General features: G+C 38.2%; 1 protein-coding gene across 7 annotated transcripts in view; it reads right to left on the bottom strand.

Moving 5' to 3' along the window:
* Positions 1-1423: 1423 nt before the first annotated feature.
* Positions 1424-27051, bottom strand: part of TTYH3 (tweety family member 3) — an 87547-nt gene continuing 61919 nt past the window's right edge. Inside the window, exons 8-15 of one of the 7 annotated variants that reach the window (XR_011921677.1) lie at positions 24902-24957; positions 22275-22367; positions 21264-21356; positions 20444-20580; positions 18063-18239; positions 16777-16832; positions 12760-12861; positions 1424-5909 (exon numbers count right to left, since the gene is read on the bottom strand). Coding sequence is in view for 6 of the 7 variants with exons in the window: in XM_072417780.1 (XP_072273881.1) it covers positions 12781-12861; positions 16757-16832; positions 18063-18239; positions 20444-20580; positions 21264-21356; positions 22275-22367; positions 24902-24957 (713 nt within the window). In the remaining variant the exon portion in view is untranslated. Of the gene's footprint in view, positions 5910-12759; positions 12862-16756; positions 16833-18062; positions 18240-20439; positions 20581-21263; positions 21357-22274; positions 22368-24901; positions 24958-27051 lie in introns of those variants that run through there. The other 6 variants (XM_072417781.1, XM_072417780.1, XM_072417783.1 and 3 more) reach the window with 6 other exon arrangements.

A 27051-nucleotide genomic window follows, 5' to 3' on the forward strand; every position in this document is an offset into this window, starting at 1 on the left:
GCTGCTAGAAGTTTAACATTATGGAAGATGTTACACCTTGTTTGTCTTTACTCTCCAATCTGCTCTTTCTTCAATGACATATTCATTTTCTCCACAAACACCTCCAACTGCTTCTCAACTAAAGTGGCTAAAAACATAACAAGAAAGACAATTTACGACCTTTTCAAGGAAAAACTGGGCCCAGCATAAAGTTTAATGGCCAGTACACCATCCATTCATGCGAAACATGCAGGTAGCATGGGTGCCAATGGTTCATATGCAGTAGGTCTACCAATCATCTGAAGGCCAATGGTAAAAAGACAGGAAGGGGTTGTACTCTAAAAAGTTTATAATAAAAAGGCACAGTGACTATATTTCCTATTTTTCTTTTGCAGCAGTTGCTGAACTAAAATAGTCACAGGTCTGCTTAAAAACTGATGGTGTGTATGCTTTCTTCTGCCAAGAAGACAAACAAGTGATTGGATAAACACTTCACATATGTACACACACCAAAATAGGCCTTCAACAGCCTAAAGTAGCCTGATCTTTATATTTAGGTCCAAACCTATTGACTTTTTTATCTGATGCATCTTACTAAAGCGTGAGCAAAATTCATGTAAAAAGACAAGACATAAGTGAAAGCTCCTATAAATGGCAAGCAAGTTGAACCTAATATCACGCACAGGATACAAACACAACAGTAATCCTCAAGACTGTTGTGTCTTGAGTTGGATTTCTTTTACAATAACAAGGCAGTCTTTGAGACTGGACACAAAGTCCAACATGCTATTTACAGTTCACATTTTGGAGATGTCTTTTCTGAAACAGTTTTTTCCCCCAATTCATCCCAGCAGTTCTCTTTATGAATAAGTAGACGAATAAAAAAAATATTGAAGCCAAAATCAAGGTGCAAACAACAGTATTGTGCTTCCAAAAAGATGTCATGTTGAGTGAAAGATACATTTGTCTTTGATGGCCTTGGTTGGTCAACATGGCTCAGTTTTGTGGTCCAAACCACTAAGAATAGAAGCAAGACAGAATATCTGAATTCTCAAGTGGAATTTGAAGTTCTGCTTTTATTATTAAAAGGGAGTCATCATGTTTAAAGAGAAGTCAGATAAGTTGATGATATACACTGTATAATTTCCCATGTATTAGACAATCTCTGTAGAAAAATCCCACTGCTATTCCATTAAGTTTTTGGGACCTGACAACGCTATGGTTGTAAGTCAGACTCAATATCTTTAGCACCATTGATTGAAGTCTGAAATCTCCAGTTATAGATGGTTTTGTAGATCATGAGGCTTCAGTGCACTCCAGATATTACAAGGTGTCCTCCTATGTTGTGGTTCATGTCTTATGTCCATGAGATTAAGGGATGAAAAATAAATTATCCATAATAATACACAGGAGTGGTATTTCCTCCATTGAAAAAAAAACATGCTGTAAATAATAAAATAGTTTAATTATGGTACAAAATATATTCCATCATTAATGCACGCAGATAACTACACACTTTAAGGGCCAATAAACTGAAAGGTGTTTCCTAATAAAACAAAGAATAATTCTGTTAGAAAATAAAGTGAAAATCTAGTTTTTGTTAGGAAATTCACAAAATATTTAAAAAAATTGAACATTCCAGAGATAACTGTAGTGTTCTCCCCAGGTCCTTTTAGCTGGGCGCACCACCCGCCTGGTTTTGGGTGCCTACTGATACGTTGGGTCACAATTCAGGGGCTTCCACCCGCCTACAATTTCTTCCCATCCAGCTTAAAAATGTTGGCGTTGAGCACTGAGTTGAAACACAAAATTCTTTCTATAGTTGCATATCAGATGAATGTTTTTTTGTAGTTTCAAAAAATCATTGGATGTTGCAGATTGAATTGAACTCATTTTTAAGGATGTTCCAAAGCAGATAGAGGACTCCACTATCTCTTAAAGTATGACAATGAAAGTTCCACTGCCAAGCAAACTTCTTCCAGTGGAATGTGTTTCATTCTATGCAAGTCCAAATATTTATTATGTTTATTTTTATTGTAGACACACTGCCAAATTTTTTCAAGTTTTCAAAGCATGTTATTTTTTCGCTATTGGCCGGGAGATTTCACTTTATTTTCTTTCCATAGGGATAGGTAGGAAATTGTAAGGAAAGGGTGACTTAAAATTTGGATTTCCTATCAAATTCTGTCTAGTTGACAGGATAAAAAAGTGATAAATCTCATCAGTGGGGACACAGAGAGTGTCTTATATTTCTCCATTATTGTCAACACTGAAAATTTTCCTTTTACATACACTTAAGATGCTTTTACATTTTTAATGTACTGGCCCTTAAAGTCATATCACTATGGGCACAGGATTATTTTGTAAAAAAATTAGATGCAGTAAGAATCACAGGTTTTACACTAAATAAAACACAAATAACACATACCAAAAGAAGTACATCAGCCTTAATGACAACATGAATATATTCCTATTGTTACACACAGCAGGGTAGGGAAATAAATGCAGTATGTTGGTTACAGGAGGTAGTAGACCTTGATCAACGCAATCAATTACCAGGCTTCCAAGTAATTGTATGCTTATCCATGTAACCAAGAAAAAAAAGTGACCTTATTTAATAGCAGTGCAAAAAGCCATTGCGTGATGTAACCTACAGTGAGTGATTACAAATACCCTTTAAATCGGATATCACTAAAGAGATGAAATTCGCCTAGCTGCTATTTGTTAGTGTACTGTGCATAATGTGCGGTAATAAGGCCAAGGTTTCAAGTGCCCTGTACAGTGTCCACAGTCACATTAGAAGGTGTTCATATAAATTAAGCAAGTCATTTGCACAATACACATGGGGTTTATACCATGGGACATTCTTCAGCTGAAAAAGGTATCTGAAACACCATGGAAGGTTACACAGGGAAACATGCCAGATCATGTGCCATCATTTTGTGTTGGTAATATTTGGTTGTAAAATTAATTCCACTACAACCTGAAAAATAATCTATTGGTAGAAAAATGTACCGTATTTTTCGCCGTATAAGACGCTCCGGAATATAAGACGCACCCAATTTTAAAGGGGGAAAATCTAGAAAAAAAGATTCTGAAAGATTATTTCCCCTCCTTCTGATCACTCATGTGCCATTCAAATTCCCTTTCTGATCACTCTGTACCTTTCAAATTCCCTTTCTGATCACTCTGTCATTCAAATTCCCCTTCTGATCACTCTGTCATTCAAACTCCCCTTCTGATCACTCTGTGCTTTTTTTCTATTGTACGGCAGTTAGGACAGGGAACAGCAGGTGGCGCTGTGCCGGCTTCTTTCGCTTTGCTTTACAGACAGGAGAACACACGATGCTGGCAGAGGAGAGAAGAGAGACACGCTGCAGCCAGACACACGCAGGATCGGGTATCGGGTGAGTATAATATTTTAATTATTTTTTTTAACACATTTGTCGTATAGGACGCACTAACTTTTCCCCCTAAGTTTTGGGGAAGAAAAAGTGCGTCTTATATGGCAAAAAATACGGTATATTAAGAACCCATGCTAGAGACGCTTAGAGATCTTTGGCAGTTGGGCCATAGGGCTGACCACCTAATGGTACATATACAGAAAAGATTACCATTCCGTAGTAACAAAGCCCTTAAACTATTTTCTATTTTTGTGTATTGTTTAAACAGTGACTGTATTTCACTTGACAATAATCCCCTTTAGATTCTGCTTGGTATGGGATTCATCACATGGGAAAGATATGAAAGGAAATCCCCCTTAAAATTACTCAAAAATACAGTATCAGTGGTTTTGAATGGTGTTGCTCATTACAGAGAATGATGGGGGTGCTGTAATCTCTCAAATGGGGACACTAAAAGTTTTGAAGATTTCCTCTTTGGACACAGGATAGAAAAACTTAAAAGGTAAACAGGAAAAATATAGGGTCTAACAACAATAACATTTATTTTTACCATAGGACTATTTCAGGGAGACATGGATCAAGAATTGACAAGTGTCATATTTCTGTCCTGTCAGTTCTCTGTAACCAGATTTTGTTTTATTTTTAGTGGACAGACACAAACAATGCACAACATATCTATGGACTGAACACAGACTTGAGCTACTCTGTCCTACAGAAATGGCTTGTATAGTAGTAACTGGCGAACTTAAAAGCTGTTCACCCATCCTGTTGTAGCCCCATGGATAGGTAAGCACTCTTGTGTCTTAAAATTTCCAACCGCAGGTGATTTTTCAAGTTAAAAAGTTATCTTCTAATTACTTTGATGTCCAATGGAAAGGCTAAAGTGGTTATTTTACCTGTCAAAACATCATAACTCTAACATAAAAAGTGGTAATAAAAGAAAAAATAAAGATCCTCAGGTTAAAACTTAAAACCAAATGGGTTAAGTGGTTTGAGGTAACTGGAGTCTCATTTTGTGAATTGTAACATTACAACAGAAAGATACAAATATGGCAAGCAGGAATAAAATCAATAACACTAGTCAACCAAAGAAACAAAAATATCAGTAAAATATTATTTAAAAAAAAAACTATCACTCTGTATGTTTTGGAATGTCCATAAAAGCTCCATGTATTGGTAACAGAGGTTTAAGGTTAGCTGCAATTTGGTTATTCCTTAGACATAAATTTAAAGGATCAGTCAGCCCAACCTATAGGCTACAATTATGTAGAGGAGCTCATCACACAATTCACAGATATGTATGTAAAAGTTCCCACAGCCATTAGGAACCTAACATAATTGGCACTGAAATCACTTGAGTTATGATGAAGTGTGGCTTGTTTTTAGTCTTCCATTTTTAAAGAAAGGCTTAGCTCAGGTTGTCTGCACTTTATTTCAGTGAGATCTTTGAATGGGAAATTAGCATTCTAAAGGAACATGTCAGAATCATAAATGTATTTAAGTCATAATCTGCTGAAATCATAACTCTTACAGATATATCTCTTTTTAAAGAGGTTCCTAATTTTAGGTAAATTTGGGGAGGGTTAGATCTTCAGCCAGACCTTCAATGCTCCTCAGAACCCCAAAGAGAAGACTTCTTTCACCATCTGCATGGCAGTGGTAGACAGCTTGGGTTTCCTATAAGCTACTCGCAGTACAGTCCCTTGTTCTACAAGTATCTGTACAAGTGTTTGCTTGGGCTGGATACTTGCTGACATTTGGGGAGGGCTTCTCACAGGGGCCCACAAGAACCACTGAAAGTACAAAAAAGCAATTAAACCTTGTCCCATTCAACACATAAAATATGCTTTTTGTAGAGCTATCCCTCGAACCCTCTTTTACATATCTTAATGAGTAGTATATGTTCCCCTGCTCCTAATTTAAAATATCATGGGTCATTGGTTTTGAAAAGGTTATACTGCAGATAACACCGACTAAAATATCTGTGTTTTACAGCATTTAACAAATATAAAAGGCAGCCACAAAATAAGAGAAGTAGGAAAAAGGTTATATATTCTACTGCATTATTAAAAAAAATTGCACATTTTAGACAAAGACATAAAAAAATCTGACTTCCTTTTATAAATGCAGACAAAAAGAAAAACAAAAGTAAAGTGACTTTATGGCAACAAACCACAGCTATTTGAAGGACCTGCTATCAAATTCAGGTTATAAAAATGTTGCAATGAGACTGCTGCATGTAAAACGATTGTTGAACTCCATGTTGAGGTCAAATATTTGTGATGAATCCCAAGACACTTGTGTTTGACTCTTCCAAGCGGTTTGCACATAGGATGCTTGAAGACAAGGCTCAAAGGCTGGGGGTGTCCGGGAGTGGCAACATTTATTTAGGGATGCGTTGACCCACACTTTAGGAACACAGCAGGTTGAGATCTCTCCGAAGACTGTTGGATCCTGCATTTAATGCACAGGGTCGGTTTCCGGGCGGTTAGTGGCCAAATACTTTGCTCGCATACTGGAGGTGTACTAGAAAAAGAGAGAACATGCTAAATTAGACACCTACCTTTTTTAACCAACCCCCATCCCACCACCACATACGGTTATATCAATTTAAATGAATAAGTATAGTGAAGTAGTTTAAGCATCCGAATACTGCCTAGTAATCCATATGCATATTTTAGATTGCTGAACCTATCTTGTACTTAACAGGTCAGACTATTAAATTGTACTCTTTTGATTAGAGCTGAACATTGATGTATTTAGGTAATAATTAGGCATGAGATCTCAGCTCTTGAGTTCCCTAATACCCATCCTTTCAAATCCAGTTGGAAGGTGGAATTATTATAGAGAATGGGCAGGAGTGAGATTTTAATGGGGAGGAGGCCAAGTATGGAACTGCAATGGCAAGAGAACATAGATTTTTTTTCTTCCAAAATCCATCTGGGTGAATCAAGCTTTCAAAAATGAAAGACTGGGTATCATTTGTACTAAGTCATAACTTATGACACACTACTAAGTTTCAACTGCTGGGTGTAATAACACTAAGTCCCAAGTTGTTGCATGAACGTTATAGGGATTGCATGAGATCTATTCTCCTATCCCAATGTGACTGAGTGTCTAAGCTGCCAACTGATTAGCACTAGTGCTGTCAAATAAAAGAAAGCAGAGACAGACATATGTTCCAATTTAAAGTATTGAAGATTTTTCACCTGGTGGCCAAATGGGTACCAAAGTGTATGCAATTAGGTGTTGGTGCTTGGTGGAAGGGGGACCTAAGAATACCTGTTGCTTTGCTCTGAACAGATAAAACACTGGTGATGGTTTTTCATGTTGAGTAATGTAGTTATTTGCCCCTGTTGGGTCTTTTCTGTAATCTGTAAATCACCCAAGAGAATATATATGCAAGGCTACACAAATGGGATATTGAGGATGAATCCTAAAACCTGTCTTGAAAACTTGACAGCACCCAATAAAAACTAAAAAAAAAAATTGATTTTAGGTAGACTTTCAAGGATGTTTTATTCCTATATAACATCCTAAGAATCATTAAATACTATACCTTTTATCTCTTGAATATATTCCAGATTAAAACTGATAACCTGTTGGAATAATGTTGGATGTGGTTTTGACAAGTACAACACTATCTCTAAAGGCCATAAAACGTATCTAGAGATTTTATGACATGTTTACAATGTTTTACAAGATCTGATATATATAAATAAATATATAGATCAAACATTTTAAAACTAATTTTGAACATGATAAAAGAAGGTTTTTTTGGACAAGTGAATAATGTTAAAAATTAACAGAATTTGCAGGGTCAGGTTTTTTCAGGGACAGATCTTTAATCCTTAGGAGTGTTCCCTGGAGATCAAGAATGGTGGACAACAACTTTGTATTATACATTTCCCTCCTCCCAACAGTGCCTGAGCACTTCTTATTGAATCAGCCAGAATGTCAGTTTTTACTGCTGACAGGAAGCCCTGGTCTTAAACCTTAGGAGAAGGAAGGGAAAAAGTTAAGTGAAAAAATAGAAGAAATACTGAAAACAAATGTTTTGTACTAAGTGGGTTTAAAGTCAATCTGTGCTATGCCCATGCAGACCTCCACAGATACTTTTTCAGTACTTACCCTTCTATTGCTTTACCCTTTCTCCATTCTGCCAATAACACTGAAAGTGAAGTTTTGTGCAAGCTATAAAGAAATAGTCTAAGCTTACACAACATAATTGAGTCCAATTTGCCTAATGGCTGTCACATTCTCCAATGTAATCAAAGTATAGGCTATTTACTACATCCCTAACAGAGTAAAGGGTAAGCGATGGAAAAGTAAATATAAATGGCTACGAATAAGTGGTAGAGGGTATGTAAAACTGTTGTTTTGCCCTGAATGGCCAAAGCACATGTTTAAAGAGATGCTGTTACTTTGGCAATTTAGTTTTCTTTTTTTTTAGTCCCCCCTCACCAAGGAAGATATACTCATAGATCTATGTTCCCTATCCTCCTAAACTATGGTGCCAAAGCCTAACTGGGTGGATGATGACATTCCCACTCCTCTAAAATATGACAATGTTTATGCCTGATAGTTTACTACTTAGACTCCAGAGATGTCAAATATCGAATAACTGGCATTTCTGATTGATGAAAGAAATGGAGCAAGAGTCCCCAGCCATACATGTAAACAGTAGGAGATTCTATCCAATAAAGAGATCCTTGAAACAAAATAATCAAGCTTGCTTTTAAACATAGGCTATGCTTTGTCCTTAACAAAAAGGATCTTGTCTAATATCTGTCAGACCTCCTCAATCCATGTCGGGCGTTTCCACTAGTCATCCCTTATAGACAAACCTATTTTTCACATTCTTCCTTGATTACCACTAAACTTTTACTTCTTAACCTTCGCTAAATTTTACAGTAAAAAAAGATGACATAGGAAAGACAAACAATGGAAATGTTTTAATTGCTCCCCAAGCTCCAGAATTCTATGCTTCTGAAATAACTTAAAATAATATAAAAAAGAAAAAAATATGGAAGTATGAAAACAATGTAGGGGGAAATGACAGGATATCCACGCAATGGTCATTGTTCTCTGCAGAAATGGAGGTCAATGGATTAACACCTGTGAAGTGGAAGGAAACAAGAGAGAACAGCACACATAGGTTTAGAAAACCTCAAAGCCCCCTAAATGACATCAAGAGGACAACAGTGAGGGGTAGAGATTGGCAAGCTGGGCATGCGTTAAGCAGGCACGTTGCAGCAAAGCTTTATTGTTTGGCCAGTGTGGGTGGTAGCAGCTCAAGTAAAGCATGGTAAGCAGCCAGGCACAGCACAAGCACAGACACTGAGAATCCAGTGCAAGGGAATAGGCAAGGATGAGGCAGTCTCATATTGTCGAGTAAAGTGTGATTTATGTGCTAGTGTTAGGGTAGCTGAAACGTGATCATGGAGATAGTTACCCCTACAGCTAAACCAGATGATGGCACATTAATGTCTATATTTGAAGTTAGCAACCATAATGTTATAGACAGTAATTTTAGGGAACATGACAGATTGGTCCTCCCACCACTTTTTCCTAAGCGATACCAAATCTGCATAAAAAGCCACCAATGGTGATTGCTCAATAAGAATGCTATAGTACTACTAAGAAGAAAATTGCCCTTTCCATGATATAAAAACATATCTTTGACCTCACTCATCCTATACCAGAAACTGACTGAATAGTGGCAGTAGGTCTAAATTGGCCTTTCTTGTAGCACAGTAATTCAACATATGGTACCTTAAAACAGAATAATAAATTGTTGGCTCTACTACATTGATATGATTGCTCCTGGTTTTAACCCTTAGCCTAAAACCATATCACAATTAAAGAAGGCTCAATTAACTTGAGCAGATATTACAACTTTTGCACGGAAGCTCATACAACTCAAACAACTCTAAATATTTGATTGAGGAAAGCAAAAGTGGCTAATCCTAGTATAAAGAATGACAAAATTAGGCAGTGTTAAGAACATTGTGTAGGAATAAATTTGTACTAACCAATCCAACTCTAGGGTGGTGAAGACATCCGGTGGGTCGGACAATCTTGGCCATATTAGGTACCACGTGGCAATCAGAGGCCAATGAGCACCTTATGTCCTAACTTTACAACATATTGGTCTGTTCTGGGGGAATTCCCTTTAGCATGTGACTAATCACTGATCTATTTAAGTATTCTTAATTGTGTGTACATCAATCACAAAATTTCAGAGCCATATGACCATCAGTTTTGCATAATAAAATATTTCTACAGATTTAAAATCCTTTAAAAAAAAATCCAACTATTGATGGTCATTTTGGGGGGATTATTTTGCATGATGTTTATGTAGAATTGGGAACAGTCAACTAACTGTAGCATCCATAAAACACAGGGACAGTCATTTTATTAGCTGTCGATTCTCTTGTCCCGTCATTTTGGTCTCAATGGCAGTGTATTGACAGAATAAGGTCTCTTATGTACCACTAAAAGGTCATGGCGTGGCTGCCTACATTTGGCAACTTCTACTTGGACATAAAAGCTATACATTTTGAAACTCTTTCATTCTGCAATCAATACACTGGCTGATTAAGATACTAATCCCCAAGGTGAGATTCGCCAGAAAAGTTATTTGTTTTTTCTATATCAAGAGGACCAGTCATTTTAACAATAAAATATAAAGCAAACAATATATTACCATGCAGAAAAGTGACGGACATAGCCAACAGCGAGCCCCTGTGCAGAACTGCCTAGGGACCCCTGTGGGGGATTCAGTTGGCTGAGATAAGTTCTGTGCCCTAATATAGCGGCACACCCCTATGTCCACCCCTGATGCAGAACAATACATGCACAACAGTTTTTACTATTACTATTAATGCCATACAAAGTTAGTTCCAAATTAAATTCTTGAGGCAAAGAATTTACTACAGACCAATGTCTTTCTCTTTCTGATATAAGAGCCTTAGGCATTATTTAAAGAGAAATTGTGCGCCTGAGAAAAAATAGAATAAACTTTAAGCTTTATTGAACCCCTTTTACTGTATTTAGGTCAGACTGCATGTACAGTAAAATATTCAAGTAACTGTCAAACTCTGCAGCTAAGGTTACTAACATTAAACAACGGCCTGGCTCTTCCAAATGCCAATACCCCTACCCTATATTCACAGCTCTTTTCAACAGTGATCTAGTCTTACAGTACAGGATAGCTTAACCCTTGCTGCAGACCTATGTAAAAATGAATAATCCCCACATTTATTATAATATATGCAGCTGGCCGGCATTACAGTAATAAAACAATAGGATTCAGTATAATTGGATCATCAGCACTGGCAAGCAATCAACAGTCAAATGCCTCGAATTGTTGTGGAGTGGAGAATTAGAAGCTTTTTGTTTTTTTAGTCTATGTGCATTTGTGATGCTTTTAAGCTATATTCATACCTCTGTTTTTTAGGCAGTGCATTTTCAGTATGGCACACTTTTAAGAATAACCTACCTATGAAACAAACATTATGCCTGAAACCAAACCAAAGATGTAGCAAGCACCCATGAAAAGCAAAGGTATGAATGGAGTCTTAGTGTCTATTGTAAGAGTGGAGTAAAGCCCAAACACCTTGGGCTAGAATACACTGCAATACTGAAGGGACACAAAAACAAAGATGAAGATAGAAGCAGTTCTATGACCAGGTGTCAAACATTTTATTGACTATCAACTCTCTTCAAGGGACAATGGCTCTGCTTGTGACTCCTACCTGTCTTGTAACCCAACTTCCTGCCCCCACACCAAGCAAACAAAACAATATAATGTATACCTCCTTTTACCTTCAAGAGATTATTTCTGCTGATGAATGGAGTTTGGATCATCATGAATGTAAACATGGATCATCATCTATATGCAATGACAGCACACAGATATAGAGTGTGTAGCAACATAACATTGCAGTCATGGAATATTGCTTTGTAGAGCCAACTGCAAAACAATTAACCTATACTGAATTCACATCCTGTTTTTTAACAAGATGAACCGTCAATGAAACTCCAGGGAGTTCAATCAAATGAACATTTTTTTTTGTACTGACCATTCTCCTAAAGGAGCCTTTAGAAGAAAAAAAATAAAAACAGGCAGGACCAAAAGCTCCATTTGTGAGTACAGTGTGGTCAGTTAAGTTTAAAAGGTTAATGTATTCAAAGGCACTACATGGGGGTTGTATTCTCGTGGTTTCCTTGATGGAGGTTCATGTAGGTGGTAAGTAACTGTCTGACAGCAATCTGAATAGGAATCTGAAAGGCAAGCGAGGTCAGATTGCTACACAATAGATTTTTGGAAATAATCAACAAAATTGCTTTGAGCATTAGCCTTGTTCAATTTTGAGCTTTAAAACCGTCATTTGAGCGTGCACCTTGGATTTAGTGGGTAACCCAGGTTTTGGGAGGGCTGTAGGGGTCCCGAGGTATGCAGCAAAAGTTTTAGGTGTGGAAAAGAGAATGCACAGGCACCACTGGGTGACAGCCATTGTATCATAGGTAAGGATACATGATGAGCAAAACAGAAAAACCCAGGCAGAAGGTTTATTAGTGTCAAAGGATGAGGTTATCCCTTGGTGTTGATGTACATTACTTGTCCATTTTCATTACTACCACATAGTGTCAGCAAATGTCCACTAGACTTCTATGTTCTAACTGGCTTCTATGTTCTAACTCAAAGAACATGGACAGGACAGAACACAGCATGGGCTGATAAGCCCACCAGTTCCTTGAATAAGAGGTATGAGAGTGACCATGATTAAAACCACTGACTGTCCATAGGCCCTTCCATGCCATATTGTCTTCTGGTGTTTTCCAACTTTCTGCACACGTTTGCAAGGCTACAAACATGTAATAAATAATGTTTAGCTATGTATATATATATATATATATATATATATATATATATATATTGTAGGAAAATCTAATCAACCCAATGAGAAATGTTCAAGTTCTGCTGTGGTATGGATGACTAAATGTTTCCACAGTTGTATATTTTTCCCCATTTTGAAAACTTTCAACAGACAGATAACATGGCCAGTAGATCAGATATGCCTTGGATATATTAAATAAAATACAAAGTAATCACAGATAATAAAAAAATTCAAACAATGACCCCGGATCAAATATTGAATTCTCACAATGAGCTACCTTATCAGGTTGGTGTGTAGCTGTTGGTAAGACATTCTCTTACTTAGATCTTTGTGAAGTGTTGTGGGAGTTGGTGAAAGAGATGTGTAACTGAGGGGCGCTAGCTGGGCATGAAGAGGAGGGACACAGTGCAGGGATAGCGGGCAGGAGAGGAGGGATCAGTGAGGGTAAGGAGGACCTTTTTTTCCAGTACCTGTTCCAATAGCGGGCGCTGTTACCAGTACGTCCTTGAACTGTCCGAGGGTTTAAGCTGCCAGCTCATATGGCTGCTATTGTCCAAGGCAGCCAAATACAACTGTGTTGTTGCAGGAAAGAAAGAGAAAAAGAGAGTGGAGCCTCAACGTGCATGAAACATGATACATTTCAGCCGACACATCATGGTGGGGTGTCCAGCCATGTGTGTTCAGGTGGGAGGGCTCTATCACTCTACAGGAACAGCCCCAGGTCAACATGGCAGAACACAGGGGAAGGGAAGACTGGGAAAGAGATACCAACAAACAGTTGAGCATGTCAGGATTCTCTTGATCATGATCAGATTACTGCACTGCTGAAAACGTGAGCAACTCAGACTTTACCTAAACAGCCAGGTGAAAGAGTCTAAGAAGCCAGCTAAAAACCCATGAAAAAACAGTCAAACAATACAGATAATCTCCCTTTAATGAACTGGTATTTTACCTAATATACAACTTCTGTAAAACTCTAGCATGAGTTTAGTCTAAGTCAAGAACAACTACAAAAGTTTGGAAGTTGACACCTTTATGGCAATTTATTGAGGTAAGAAAAAAACATTTCCACCAAAACATTCCCATTTTTAATGGTGCCTGGCAACTTCTTTCCAAGTTATGTTGTCACAGCAGGTTTAGCTCTATCTTAAAGCCATGATACTGTAGTTACTGGCCTATGTAAATTCTCAATATACTAAAAAGGAGTTAATATTCATTTGGTTAAACTTGAGAAAATCAGTTTACAACTGTCTGCTTTCTTGCACTATAACCTAAGGAAATAGAATATCCTATGGAAATTTATAGGAGAAACATTTATTAACATGAATACAATATACATTTATGATCTTCACTAACCATGTTTTTGAAGTCCTTTAAACAAACAAGCACTAAAAAAAATGCATTAGTTGTGCACTTTTTTGTATATTTACACAGCTGCATCATTGAAAATTACTGTAGTAACTCCTTTACACGAAATGCATGTTGCTGCGTATATAAGAGTGAAAAGGGCCATTTTTACCTATAACGTAGCCAGTAGTAATTGGTCACATTCAACTAGAATTCCTAGGTTATGTTAAAGACATTTAGAGATTCAACTCTCAAGTTTTAATGAGTGTCAAACACATATCCAAGCATTTTACAGCAAAACAGGAATCTTTTTCACTATAATCCAAACAGCTCCAGAAATAAATGGCTCAGCACAGGAAGGTGAACTCTGTGTCACAACTGTATTCTTTCTCCATCTTATAATGGACCTTCCATTAAAACAGAAGGTCTGCATACATTATCTGGGCTTCTTTCCCTGGTCATATTGTCTACTTTTCATACGTTTAAAATGTTAGATGCAGCCACCAGAGACAATGTAATTCTTGCACATGCGTAGGAGTTACATCATCAGTGGCCATGCAATGGCTGGAGAGGATCACTGTATTCAAGAAGTTTGCTGTGGAGCCAGTGGCAATGATAGCGCCTTCCGAGGATGTACTGTTGACAGATCTGGGCAGCACAGTGGCTCAGGGGTTAGCACTTCGGCAGCGCTAGGTCCCTGGTTCGAATCTCAGCCAGGACACCATCTGCATGGATTTTGCAGGTTCTCCCCGTGTCTGCGTGGGTTTCCTCCGGGTACTTCGCTTTCCTCCCACATCCCAAAAACATTAACAGGTTAATTGGCTTCCCCCCAAAATTGACCTTAGACTACATTAATGACACATGACTATGGTAAGGACATTGGATTGTGAGCCCCTTTGAGGGACAGTTAGTGACATGGCTGTGGAGTTTGTGCAGCGCTGCGTGATATGATGGCGCTATATAAATACTGTGTAATAATAATAATAATAATAATTTTAATCCTGGACCTGTCATTACCGCAGAGCGGCTGCACATGGGTAAATATGTGCCATGATTGTCAAGCATGCTGTGCATATATGCTGATTATAGCAGAAGCTCACCACCCACCAATAATTTTAGTTATGCTTTAAGTATGTTCCTGGCAATCATTAAAACTTCAGAAGAAGCTTGGATGACCTGCAATATGTCTTCAATATTACAGAGCAAGTCCAGTTTAATGTGACCAACTACTACTAGATCACTCTGATATAATGAGGAGTATAAAAGAGTCAAATCAATAGGTAGGAGTTACAGTGATCATTCTTTCATCTCCTTCCACACTATATGCTTCACAATAATCAGAAAGTACAAATTACCTATATGGAAAGAGGCAAATAGTAATGTGTAAATGTAGTAGGCCACTTCCACCATTCGGAAATCACTGTTTTGACCGTTGTACATACTTTATGCTGATTGGCTGCTATAACTTTCTGCTCTTTGCCTAATTCCATAAACCTGAATTGGTTAATACAACCTCTAAGATACATGGTTCCAATGCCAGTTATCCTCACCAAATAATGCATGCTGTAATGAACAGATGTAATGGCAAATGTCAATGTAATGAGTTTTAATTAGTCAAGTCTTGCATGACCATTTAATCTCCTTAGTTAATTTTGAGTTTAATGAGCAGCCCCAGGGAGAAGGCAGACAGTGAGCTTTACAGAAGCAGCTAAGGGGTCATTTGTCACTTCCAAAGATTGAAAAACCCAGATTTTTTTAGCAGGATCATGGCAACAGTTATAACAATTATATAATGTGAATTCTTACTAAACTCCTATGGCTGACAGACTTTCCTCTGAAGTGAGCCGAGTAGCTGTTTGCAGGAAAACTGATGTATTGTTTGGCTCTCTATAGCGTCAGTCATACAGAGTCACGATCTAGAACAACTTTCTTAAAATGTATCTCCAGGCACATGTTCATTTTTGCATTTTTTTGTATAAAAATAGACATTACTGTTAATATAGACATAAGGAGTGCACACTCCTATTATGTACATGGGTTTGTCCCTTTTTTTCTGAATTTTACCTGGCAGTTCTTTTCTACATATCTCATTTCCTGCAGAGAGATGACAACGATGCACGGATATTGCTGAAATTACAGCAAGATTGTCAGTCCCCAGCTCTCTGCTTTTTCATAATACAGCCCAGCTTCTCTTTTCCCAGCCTGCCCTAAGTGTTGCAAAAAGAAGAGCAGGGTAGGCTGGTCCAAGAAGAGGCAAAGGTGCAGGGTGCGCTCTCCTATGATATCCAGGCTCCATACATTCCCACTCGCCAGACACATAGGAAGAGGGTAAGGATGGGAGACTAAGTAGTCAGGTATAATGTAGCTGCATATTTTTGTTTTTTGAAAGGTCCTTCTGCTGAAAAAGTGTCAATGGTCTTGTAGCTCTATCAATCATTTTCATTGCAGATGTTGGTATCTTGCCAAGTACAGAGTTGGGTTATAAACCCAAAAATACTAAGAAATGGAGTATTTGTTCTTTTAGAACAAACAGAAAGAATATATTCATCCTTGGATACACTCTTATTTGTGTGTTACCTGTACATTTTTCCTGATTTTTGGTACTGGTAATGACAGAGACTTTGGGTATACCCAAGCATAGGGGTGGCATTTTGGCAGAAATGGGCAGCTCCTAATATGTCTTATCTTGTTTCAAATGCTAGAATGTGCATTAGATGTGTTTTTATGTACATTTATTTTGTTTTCTTCTGCCTAGTTATTAGTACAAAAACCCTAGCAACAAATCAAAAATTAAAGCATTAAATTGCTTACAAATTAGAGATTAGAAATTACAAATTAGAAATTAGAATTATGAAATGAAGGCTGTTTTCTGATTGGTTGGTCTGCCTCTACTGTTGTCTATAACATAATATGAAATATGCCCAGCAGTGTGCAACTAAGAACACAATTGAGAAATGGTAATGTAGGCTATCCCTTTTTTCCACCAGGCACTTTTTTCTGCCAGTGTCAGAGTTTAGTATCAATGCCCTCTGTCCCCCCAGACAGGCAGGATGAATGGGTTCCATCCATTTCATTCCACCTTGGCTACACTGTACAGGTTACCACGATAATTAAACTTACTGAAGGAGGAGGTGACTCACGTCCAATGAGGGGGGTGTTCTCACAACGGGGATTCTGGAAGTTCGCATTCTGACTCCTGTAAAGGAAAAAAGTGCAAAGATTAAATGTCAGGCGCTGTAACCTACAGAAACCAAATTTCCAAAAAGCACATGGTTATAAATAATAATCAATAAATGTACTTGCTCGCTTGCCTTAACTATAATATGTCAGAAATTCAGAGACAATCTGTGACAATCATAACAACTTCCTGTGTAATCCTAAAAAGCAAAATTACCCCCTTTCTAATTTTTATCTTTGACCAGAGAACCGTTATGGGCATGTTAAGAAAAACTTAACAGTTGGTGCATTGATTAATGTGCCACATTTACATTAAAGTAGCAAATAGAAGCTCCCTTCACCTTGTATAGAGTAAACTGTTGGCATATTTGGAAGTAGCTTGGCATTCACTTTCTATGGCAGCTGCCATCGCTATGACTAATCAGGTCATAGTCAAAGTCATGTTTAATAGTGAATATCAGTGGTGTTTGTCTTTAGATCATTTTAAAGGGGTGGTCAGATCTCATTAGGTAAGCCAGGGGGGGGGGGGGGTCCATGGGTCCTTACAGTAATTATTGGAGCCATCAAGTATGGGCATGGCCATATGCATAATGAAGAACCATCCATAACACTTTTAGAAGAAGGGCAGCTTCACATGGTGGAGACCGAGAACAAAAGGTCTGACCAGATGAATGGAACAAAGTGAGGGGTTCTATATTCATTAAAAGACAACTTGTACCAAAGGTTTCATTGTCCTTTACAGCCCAATTAATATGAAGCTAAATACATTCAAAGTGCATTAAAATAAAAAAGTGCTTCAAGTCTTGCAGTGCCTTGTCTTTAGAATGCAACCACAGACAGAGTGCAAAGGTCCTGTTTCCCTTTGAATGCAGTAATAAATGGAAGCAGTGGTCCCTCTGCAATGTCCAACATGTCCCCCACTAAGTCATAGCTAGGGTGCTCCGATCAGCAGGGAGCATGAACAGTACTGATTGAAGATCTAATGGGGGGTGTCAGACCTCTGCAAAGGGAGCACTGCTTCCACACAGAGCAATGGTCCCCATTGGTATAATGTCATTAGGGAACAGACTTTACTATCCATTATTGTCATGTAAGAAAAGAAGGCCAACTGTCCAAATCTGATATTCCATTTAGCCAAAAAGAATGACAGCTAACAGAATACCAGAGTGCAAAAACAAAATATATAACCATCATTACATTTCAATTGTTAATATTTGTGCCAATAACACCACAGCATGAAATAACTTACATGTACTCTGTCACAGGGGCATTGCTGACTGTGTGTGCAGCGGCGGGGATGCTGGTTTCACTGCCATAGCTGCTCCCACAGCTGTAAAGACTGGGCATGTGCACCCTGTACAGGTTGTCATGAGTCTGTCGTGTCCCCGGGGTGGTGGCCTCCTCATCCCCCTCGTCATAGCTGCCCCTAGCAGGTAGAGATAAGTTACTTGAACGGCAAAGACAATTAATAAAAAATCACAAAGCAAACCATAAAGCAAAAAATAAAAAAAGTCAGAAGAGCGATATAGGAGCTCCAATCTATCTCATTATTTTCCTTGTTTTGATAGAAGATTAATCATGGACCTTAAACAAGCATGACGACACGGCTGTATCTGACTGCAAGTCTTTGGAGTGAGATTTAGTGTTGTCACTACTGTACTGCTTGCTGTTCTCCATGCTGGAGGCTCAGACATGGGGAAGCAAAGCCCTGACTCCACCAAGATGGCCATATTCACATACTACATAACAAAGAATTGTTACTAGTAATGAAGAAAAAAATCAGCTGCAGGGTTACCAGCAGCATTAGTGGCTACTAGTCATTTGCCTCCTGCTTGCCTTTATTTGGACACAGCATTCAGAGTTGGTTCCTTCTTTTAAGAAGCTTCTATCCTGACCAGTACCTTTGAAGGTACAACTTTACTCTTAGGTATATGGTATTATTGTAGGCATTCCAAGGAGCCATTCCAAATACCAACCTTTGAAGATATGCACTATCATATACTACACAAAATGAAGAATTGTCCTTATAGGTAGGTGACCCTTGAATGATGCAGAGTGAAAAATAAGGGATTTTGGTCAACTAATTCACAGATGACTGAGGAAACCAAAGTCACAGAAGAGAGTATCACTTTTAAAATAAGAGAAGAAAGAACTCTTATGTATTGTCAAAATAACTCCATGTATATCTTCCATCTATGCCGTGACCAGCAGTATTGATTATTAAAAACTGCAAATAATACTGTAAAACAGTGATGGTAAAATATTATGGATTCCTAAAATATCTGTTTATCTGAAATGCAACAAATGTATTGCCAGTACCTACATAAAAGCTTTAAAGTTGTGGAATTAGTGTAATAAACTGTCCTATTGGTTGAGTTGGTAAAGTCAAAGCATATTGACATAGTATATTTCAGATGTTATTTTAAAGCAGATAAGTTAGACAAATCTAACTGTAACCAAAATAAAAAAAATGTAAAATAATGGTGGAAAATGTATTTTAATATAAGAAATCATATCACATTTGTTAGGGCAAATAGATGCATGCTGTTTACAAAATAGCCACTAGGTGGCAGCAGCATTCCAACATGAAATGCTCATCCCTGCAAATTCCATTATCCTGTGCACAGCAGTGATACAAATACACAAAATATATCATAGGAATGCTTACAAAACAGTCAAAATGTTTAAATATTATAATTTAAAGTAATTTAATTGTTACATTTTGCAAAACACAGATGATACAGATCCCAAATATTTTAGTTATTCAAGTTATGCAGATCTTTTGCTCAAAGGTTGAAAAAAATGCAGAATATTCCAAGCTTTTACGCTAAACTAAATATGAATGTTCCCCTTAAAGGAAAACTCCCTTTTCTACTAAACCAGTACAATTGTGAAAGCACTGGGCTTATTTTGCTTATATAGAATTTGGGGTGGACATTTCCCCTTGTCACAGACATAACAGACTGTAAAATGAACTGCTGGCCAATCTCTTTAAATCTGTTTGAGAGCAGGAACTGGAGTCTGAAAATAACATTTTTGAGTGTCTGGCTTAATTTTTATTTTAAGCTGAAGGCAAATAGCTGAATACAGTGAGACATATAGGAGCTAGTTTTTCCTGCCAAATGAATTGCAGATCTGCCGGTTTGGGGCTAAGTAATCAAGGAAGAAAATCTGCCTTTGATCTGTGATTAGGTAAAGAAGGAGCAGAGGCAAACTGATAGGGTTATCTTTAAAAATGTGGCTTTAAAGGGAACAAGTTTTCCCATTTAAAAAAATATAAGATACCCCAGTATTGAAGATTTTTCTTGGATGTAATCTTTTGATTGGAGGTAAGTAAAAGATATAAAATTGTTCGTCCTTGCCTGCCTGCTATTCAAAGATCATGCAATGACAATTTAAACTCAGATTTTATTCCCAGGCTCCTGAATCTGTAGCTGCAGGGAAGTCGCTAATCACTTTCTAAATACTGGGGATTTCAAAGCAGGGGAAAAAGACTTTGGTAATAGACCCCCATGCATGGATCCTAATGGAGTTCTACTTTTTTGTTCCCAGTAATACCCCCTATTCCGCCCCACAGACAAACACACAATCACACATACAGTACAAGAATAAAAAAAGTTACTCACATACCTCCTCTGCTGCCAGGTATGGGGCACACTGCATACGATGGAGCTGAACATCAGGGCGGTTACAAAGGAGAACAGGACCAGGTATATGAGCCCCTCCACTCCATCATAACAGAAACCGGTGAGAGACTGGACATAGTCCTGGAAGGATAAAACAAATAATACATCTCAGTATCTATGTGTCAGAGCCCCGAAGATAAAGGATATGTAAACTCAAAACAAAAATGTAATATTCTATCTTACCAAAACCTAGGTAGGGTGGCTGCATCAGTTTTTATTTACCGGGCTACAAACATTTTCAGCAAGTACAGAACATATTGATCCTAGTGGAAATGCCATGTCCTGATCACATCCTGCAAACTCAACTAAACAATGCTATCTTCCTTTTTTAACTACTAATTCTCCCACACCCTAAGTGAAGGGGATGAAGGGAGGAAGACGTGTTTGAAATACTGTCTAAATATGACAATCATTGTTACCTCCACAGATAGAGTGAATGTAACTCTCCAGGAAAGGAATTGTGTTCATTGCAGGACTACCAAGTAAAAATAAAAGAAGCCATGTCTCAAAGGAGACATTTAGTGCAATCACCACACCTAAGGACAGGTAAGCTGCAATGGATATTAGGGAGGGGGATAGATTTATTATATTTATAGGGGAGAGTTCCTTGTGAAGATCATATAAACAGATTGCCAAATATGCTCAGGATTCTTTGCTCCAAACCCCAGTGTTCACTTTCTGCATAGCAGATAATTGGTGGCACTCATCAATCACATAGCTATTGAATGGCCAGCCCTTGTCAATGTGGCCTGATGGCTACTTACCAAGTGCAGCCCTCTGCAGTCCACCAGAGCTGTGAGATGTTGCAGATTAATCTCTGTGGAGTTCAGAACTCCCTGAATGTTGATAAGTTTATCCTGTAACCAATACAAGCAAAAGCTGGGTTAGGATGCCATTTTTTTTTTTTACCTTGACATATACAATCTTTAGGTATGAACAAAATAACAAAATAATCATCACCATATCCCCCCCAAAACTCCATCCCATCATTCTCATTGATTTAGGGGTAAGCCCTTACTTTTTACCATGGGACATCCCTTGAAATAACCCTCAGATCTTAGGAAACCCGTTCTATAATTACCATACCCACCGCTTATAGTACATTGATGTGGTGGTCAGTGAGAATAATGCCTTGCCATTTGGAACTCCAAGTAAGCTCAGGAGAAACCTTGGTTGAGAAACACTGCCTTTGTCCTAGGGTTAGCTATGGTTGAGTAAGTGCTTGCCACTAGGGTTAGCTATGGTTGATGGGATGGGTTGGTTTTCAGATAACCACAACATTTCTTGATGTGAACAAAGCCTAATGAATGCTCAAAAGCTTTCAATTCAAGCCAAACCCTGACCTATTCAAGCCTGTATCTGACCTAACTAAACCAATTTGTAATGAACCATGTCTACCCATGCAACTGCCCTGTCCCCCATGCATAGACTTCACTATACTCACATGATACCAACAAAGTTTTGCTTTTGGCTGCCCAATATTCTCTATAGTCAGTGGTGGATCAATCCACTGCTTGGCAACCTACTGACAAGTCTGGGTTTGTACATAGGGCTATGGTATGGGAAGAGTATAAACACAGAGCACTAGCTCTACGGGAGGACAGCTAAAAGAACCTACATGATGTTGTAAAGGCTGACCAGATCATTGTGTCGTGCCAAAAAAAGGATACACCAAACTGACTTCAATTCTTAACTTTCAGATCTTAGAAGAAATATACTTCCTATATTAAGCTGAACTAGATTGATTACAAAGCTATTTGGTGATATCTACTTACCAGAGACTTGGGGTAGTCTTTAACTGCAGAACGCAAGAGATCTAGAACCTCATCCTGCATCTCCACCAGAGCTTTGTGACCACTTGACAATATCTAAGAGATGCACAAGAGAAACAATTAATTGGCATCACTTCTGGTCCATTTTGAGCCCATCCTGTATACATTTCAACTGCATTAATACATGTGAGTACGGTATTCACTGGTAAGAATAAAAGCGTTGGTGGAATGCTTGAGTTGTCCATTGTTCATACTCTTATGCAAGGCAAGGGCTATGCAATTTCCTCTGTATGGTATGTTTGATCGAAATAATCATAAATATGATCAATTTAAAATGATCCAATTGGATAGTCCTGGTGGGAGAAGCCAGCGGGCAGCAGTACTTCTTCTATTCCCAACTAGGGACTCTCATCCTTAATGCATGAAGTGAGCTGCCTTGTTAGAGGTGTTACGGATATCCCAAAATACCCTGATGAGTTAATGTCTGGAGGAGTGGGCATTCTTGTACATGATGCATTTGCATGCAAACAGCTGTAGGTAACACAAACATACAATGCTGAGCTGCCATGTTAAAAGACTCAATATTCGAACAGACCAGAGACAGTCAGGCTGGAGAAGAAAAGGCTATAAATGCTAATGGTTGTCCTCCAGACCAGTAATGAGTTGGGCTCTATATGATTTGCACAAGAGTAATTTACAGCAGAGGAGCCAGAACAACTTTACAACACTGACCGTAAAGCTGGAACTCAGCTTTAAGTTTTGTTTTTCACATAGGACATTATTTCTTTAGTCCATAAATATGGTGAACAAAGTCAATATAAAATCCCCACAGTAGCTAATGTGCACAGAAGTATAATTTATAGAGCTTTTTCTGGAAATGGACATCCTCCAGCTTTTGTCAGTAACCGGCTTGTACATAATGCTTGACATTTTTGCAATGTACGCACACAGTAATGTTGCTTCTGTACGGCAGCCCTTGCTTAAATTAATACCGCCGACTTTTAAACTCTACATAGTAATTTTGTTTTTTTGTAAAGTTGGCCAAGTGTTCAGAAAACTCAGGGCTAGGGTAGTAATTTAAAATGTGTTTGTAGAAGGCCAGATAAGTAAAGTTACGTACATACATCAGATGATTCGTGACCAAGATGAAGGTCCTGTTGGAAAAATTCTAATGTTTACAGAGCTCCTCTGATTCAATTGGGAATGGGAACTATAGTTTATAATGCAAAGGTTGCATCTGAATTAGGCTTAGTATTAGGCCAATGTCATCCCCTTCACAACAAATCTTAAACTGGGAGTGGAAAGGGCAGTGTTAAGCTGCGTACACACGTGCAAATTTTTGTCGTTGGAAAGGATCTTTCAGGATCCTTTCCAACAACAAAGGGCTGCACGATGCATGAACGGTGCTGTACATACAGCACCGTTCTGCTCTATGGAGAGGGGAGGGGGAGAACGACAGAGTGGCACCCTGCTGCGCGCTCTCTCCCTTCCCTTGCATTAGGATCGCTCATCGTTCGTGGATCTGCCAGGACGGATCCATGGATGATGAACGACGCCGACTGTACACACACCAGATTCTCGCCCGATATCTGGCCGATGCCGATTATCAGGCGAGAAAAATCTGACGTGTGTACGCAGCTTTAGGGTTCAATCAGGTGTCATGGAAGTGACCAGCAATCTGCTGATAAGATAGTACAGAAGGGAAAGCTTCCCAAGCTGCTGCTCCATTAATACCCAATCACAGGCTGTGACCTGTTGGGTCACCTATCTGGTACAGCTGTGTCTCAAGACTGGCCGCACGGAGATAACAAATCCTTTAGCAGGTAAAACAGCAATTTGTGAGCCTTTTGTGGTAATACTCCCCCATTTTTCTTACTGGTAATCAGTCAAAAGGCACAAAACACTGTATACACGTGTATAATATTCTGCTTTACCATTGTTTATTTCCCACTGAAAGCGATCACTATTCTAATCAGAATGGACATAACTTCCGATCACTTTACTGATTTACATAACTTCCGATACACGTACTGATCTTTAAATGCACTGGAAATAAACATAAGCATGTTGTACTAAGCCTAATGCCAAATGATCTGAGTTTTATTCCCAACAATAACACACTAAAAGGTCTATTTATAAAAATATTGAACGTTATATAGAAATACTGAACATTTACCCAAAATCTCTTAGATTGTAAGCTCTTCTGGTCCTCTACCCCTCTTTGCAACCCCTATTAAATGTATAGCACTGCATAATATGTTGGTGCTATATAAATACAGTTTATTATTAATAATAATTAACGTCACATAAAATTAAAAAAAAAAAATAAGCAAATCAAATTTTATTTATGTTTCATGCATTTTCTTCTTGAATCGAGTGTAAAAATGTGTGATTATTAGGTAATAGTTGAGTGAAAATATTTACAAATAGGGGAATGAATATAGGGAGTGTTTTTTATGGTACATTAGGTAATCAGGAATGGCCACTTTCCATTCCTATAAATGAAAGCACAGCAGTGCCGCTCACTTTTCAGCCTGTGTGTCTTTTCGGATTCAATTCTGAATTTTTAGCTCTTTTGATTGTATTTTCAGACCTGAATAGCAATAAGATTATAAAAATGTAAAATGTACCTGCTGAAAAGGATTTGTCGATCCGGAATTACAGGAGAGATAGTAGTTTAAAATATCTAAAAACAAAAACAAGACATAAAAACTGGTTATAACTTGTGTCTCCAACAATGTGACCTGCTTTGGGCAAACTTTAATTTTACATGCAACATAATTTAAGGAGGGAGCACGACGGGGCATTGAACGGATGGAAAGCTTTGAAAAGATGGAAAAGCTTTTACATGAAATGTACATTACGTGTTTACATTTACCAGAGTTACATCCAGAAGTGCAATTAAGCACAATGGGAGCTGTAAATGGATGGCTGAATACATTATCAGAAAGTTCAATGACCTAGTATATAAGAAAAGACAAACAAATACACAAAACAAAAACAGAATAATTTTACTGGGATGTTACTTTCACTGAGAAAACACTGAGAAAACAGTGAAAGTTGGGGGAATATCACGGCTTGGGTAATTCACCGAAGAGGGGTGTAAGTCAAATTTGGTTTACCCAACTGCTGGGAACCCCAACATTATCAACTCCATATTTTTATTGTGTAGGGTACAGAAATGAATCATTATAAATAGGTGCACTTTAAAATTTGAAAAAGGGTAAAGAATGCAAGTTACGATATGTTACCATTAACATTTTAAATGCAAAGATTTAAAGCAGATCTCATCCTGGAAGTGGAAGGGGCAGCACTGAGGTCCCATTAGGTGTCACGGGGATGACCATAAATCTACTATTAGGAGAACGAAGAAGGAAAACCTTCCCAATCTGCTGCTCCTTCAATACCCAATCACGGGCTGTGGGCAGGTACGGGACCTGCTTCTATTACTCTAGTCGTAAAAAGAAGAGTTGGGTCATCTGTCTGTTATGGCTGCACAGTAAAAAAAATCCTTAAAAAACTAAAGAGAAATCTACACAGTGTGGACAGAGAGAAATGGAACCTGGTAGGTTGGTTTGTTTCTACTTCATAGATAAACTCTAGAATTCCTCTAAATCACCAGCATAAAAAAACTAACACCCTTTTTCTCACCCAAATCTAAAGTCACATAGTGCTCCAGACCTAAGTCTTCTCTGTTCCCTTTACAGCAGGTGGGGTACTTCTGGGTGTGCACATATAATTTGGATTTTCATATTGGCTATACAGTGTTAGGGACCTCTTGGAATCTAGAAGTGATGCACAGGGTTGGCACATCTATCGGGCTGGATTCCCGATCCCCATTTCCAGGATTTGGAACAGGAGAGAGATAACGATGCCAGACTCAGGGTAGTAAAAGATGCTTCAGAAGGGGCGGAAGGGGTTTGAATTTTTTTTTGCCCCAAGAGCAAATTTAAATTTTAATTAAAGTAAAAATCTTGTCATGTCCCTGCCAGCTCTGTTTGTTTAAAGTCTAGAAAAAAGCACAACATCAATAATTAAAAAGTCAGATTTGCACAGCAGACAAGAAAAGTGCCGATTGTCAAAAACGCTGAATAAATTGGGAAGAGAGCAGTAATGCGAGATCTCGGGATAGACCAGATTTGATGCTTCGTCGTGAATTACAGCTGAGACGGGAGCCTGTAAACATCACCTCACCCCGTGTCTAATTAAAGTCTAGCTTCACTCCGGTATGGAAATAAGCTAAACTTGTCAGACAGATCAGAATTTCATTTTACACCTCTGCTGGAGAAGAAATCTTTCCAAATTCAGGAGATGGAAATTCTCTCCGAATTGACCTAAATACAACAAAATAGTCTTCCCCATATACTCATTGGACGTGTTAAGAAAATCTACAAAAAGTATCATTTAGCAACAAAGGGGTGGTAGGGGAGTTCACATTGCTTGTAGCTAGTATAGGTGCTCATTCTTGGCACTGTAATGCACACCCAGGAGCTGGAAGACCGTGCATAATCAGGGATGAAACAGTTCACAGGGTAGTAAATATCAGACCTCAGCTATACAACAAGCCTCAAATACATTGTAAATGTTTTATAAGCAGGTCTACCTAATCCTAGTCATTTAACCACCTGAGCGTTACACTGATTTCTAGATTTCTGTTCCAAAAGCGTCACATATTTTCATGAAATTTTTTTTTTAAATTGTAGACCTGTAACTTACAGAAATATGTCCGAATAGGGTTCTAGTAGATATCATGAATATAAAAAATGTTTGAAACACACAA

This window comes from Pyxicephalus adspersus, chromosome 7 (assembly GCF_032062135.1).
Source record: "Pyxicephalus adspersus chromosome 7, UCB_Pads_2.0, whole genome shotgun sequence".
In the NCBI taxonomy this organism is placed as follows: domain Eukaryota; kingdom Metazoa; phylum Chordata; class Amphibia; order Anura; family Pyxicephalidae; genus Pyxicephalus; species Pyxicephalus adspersus.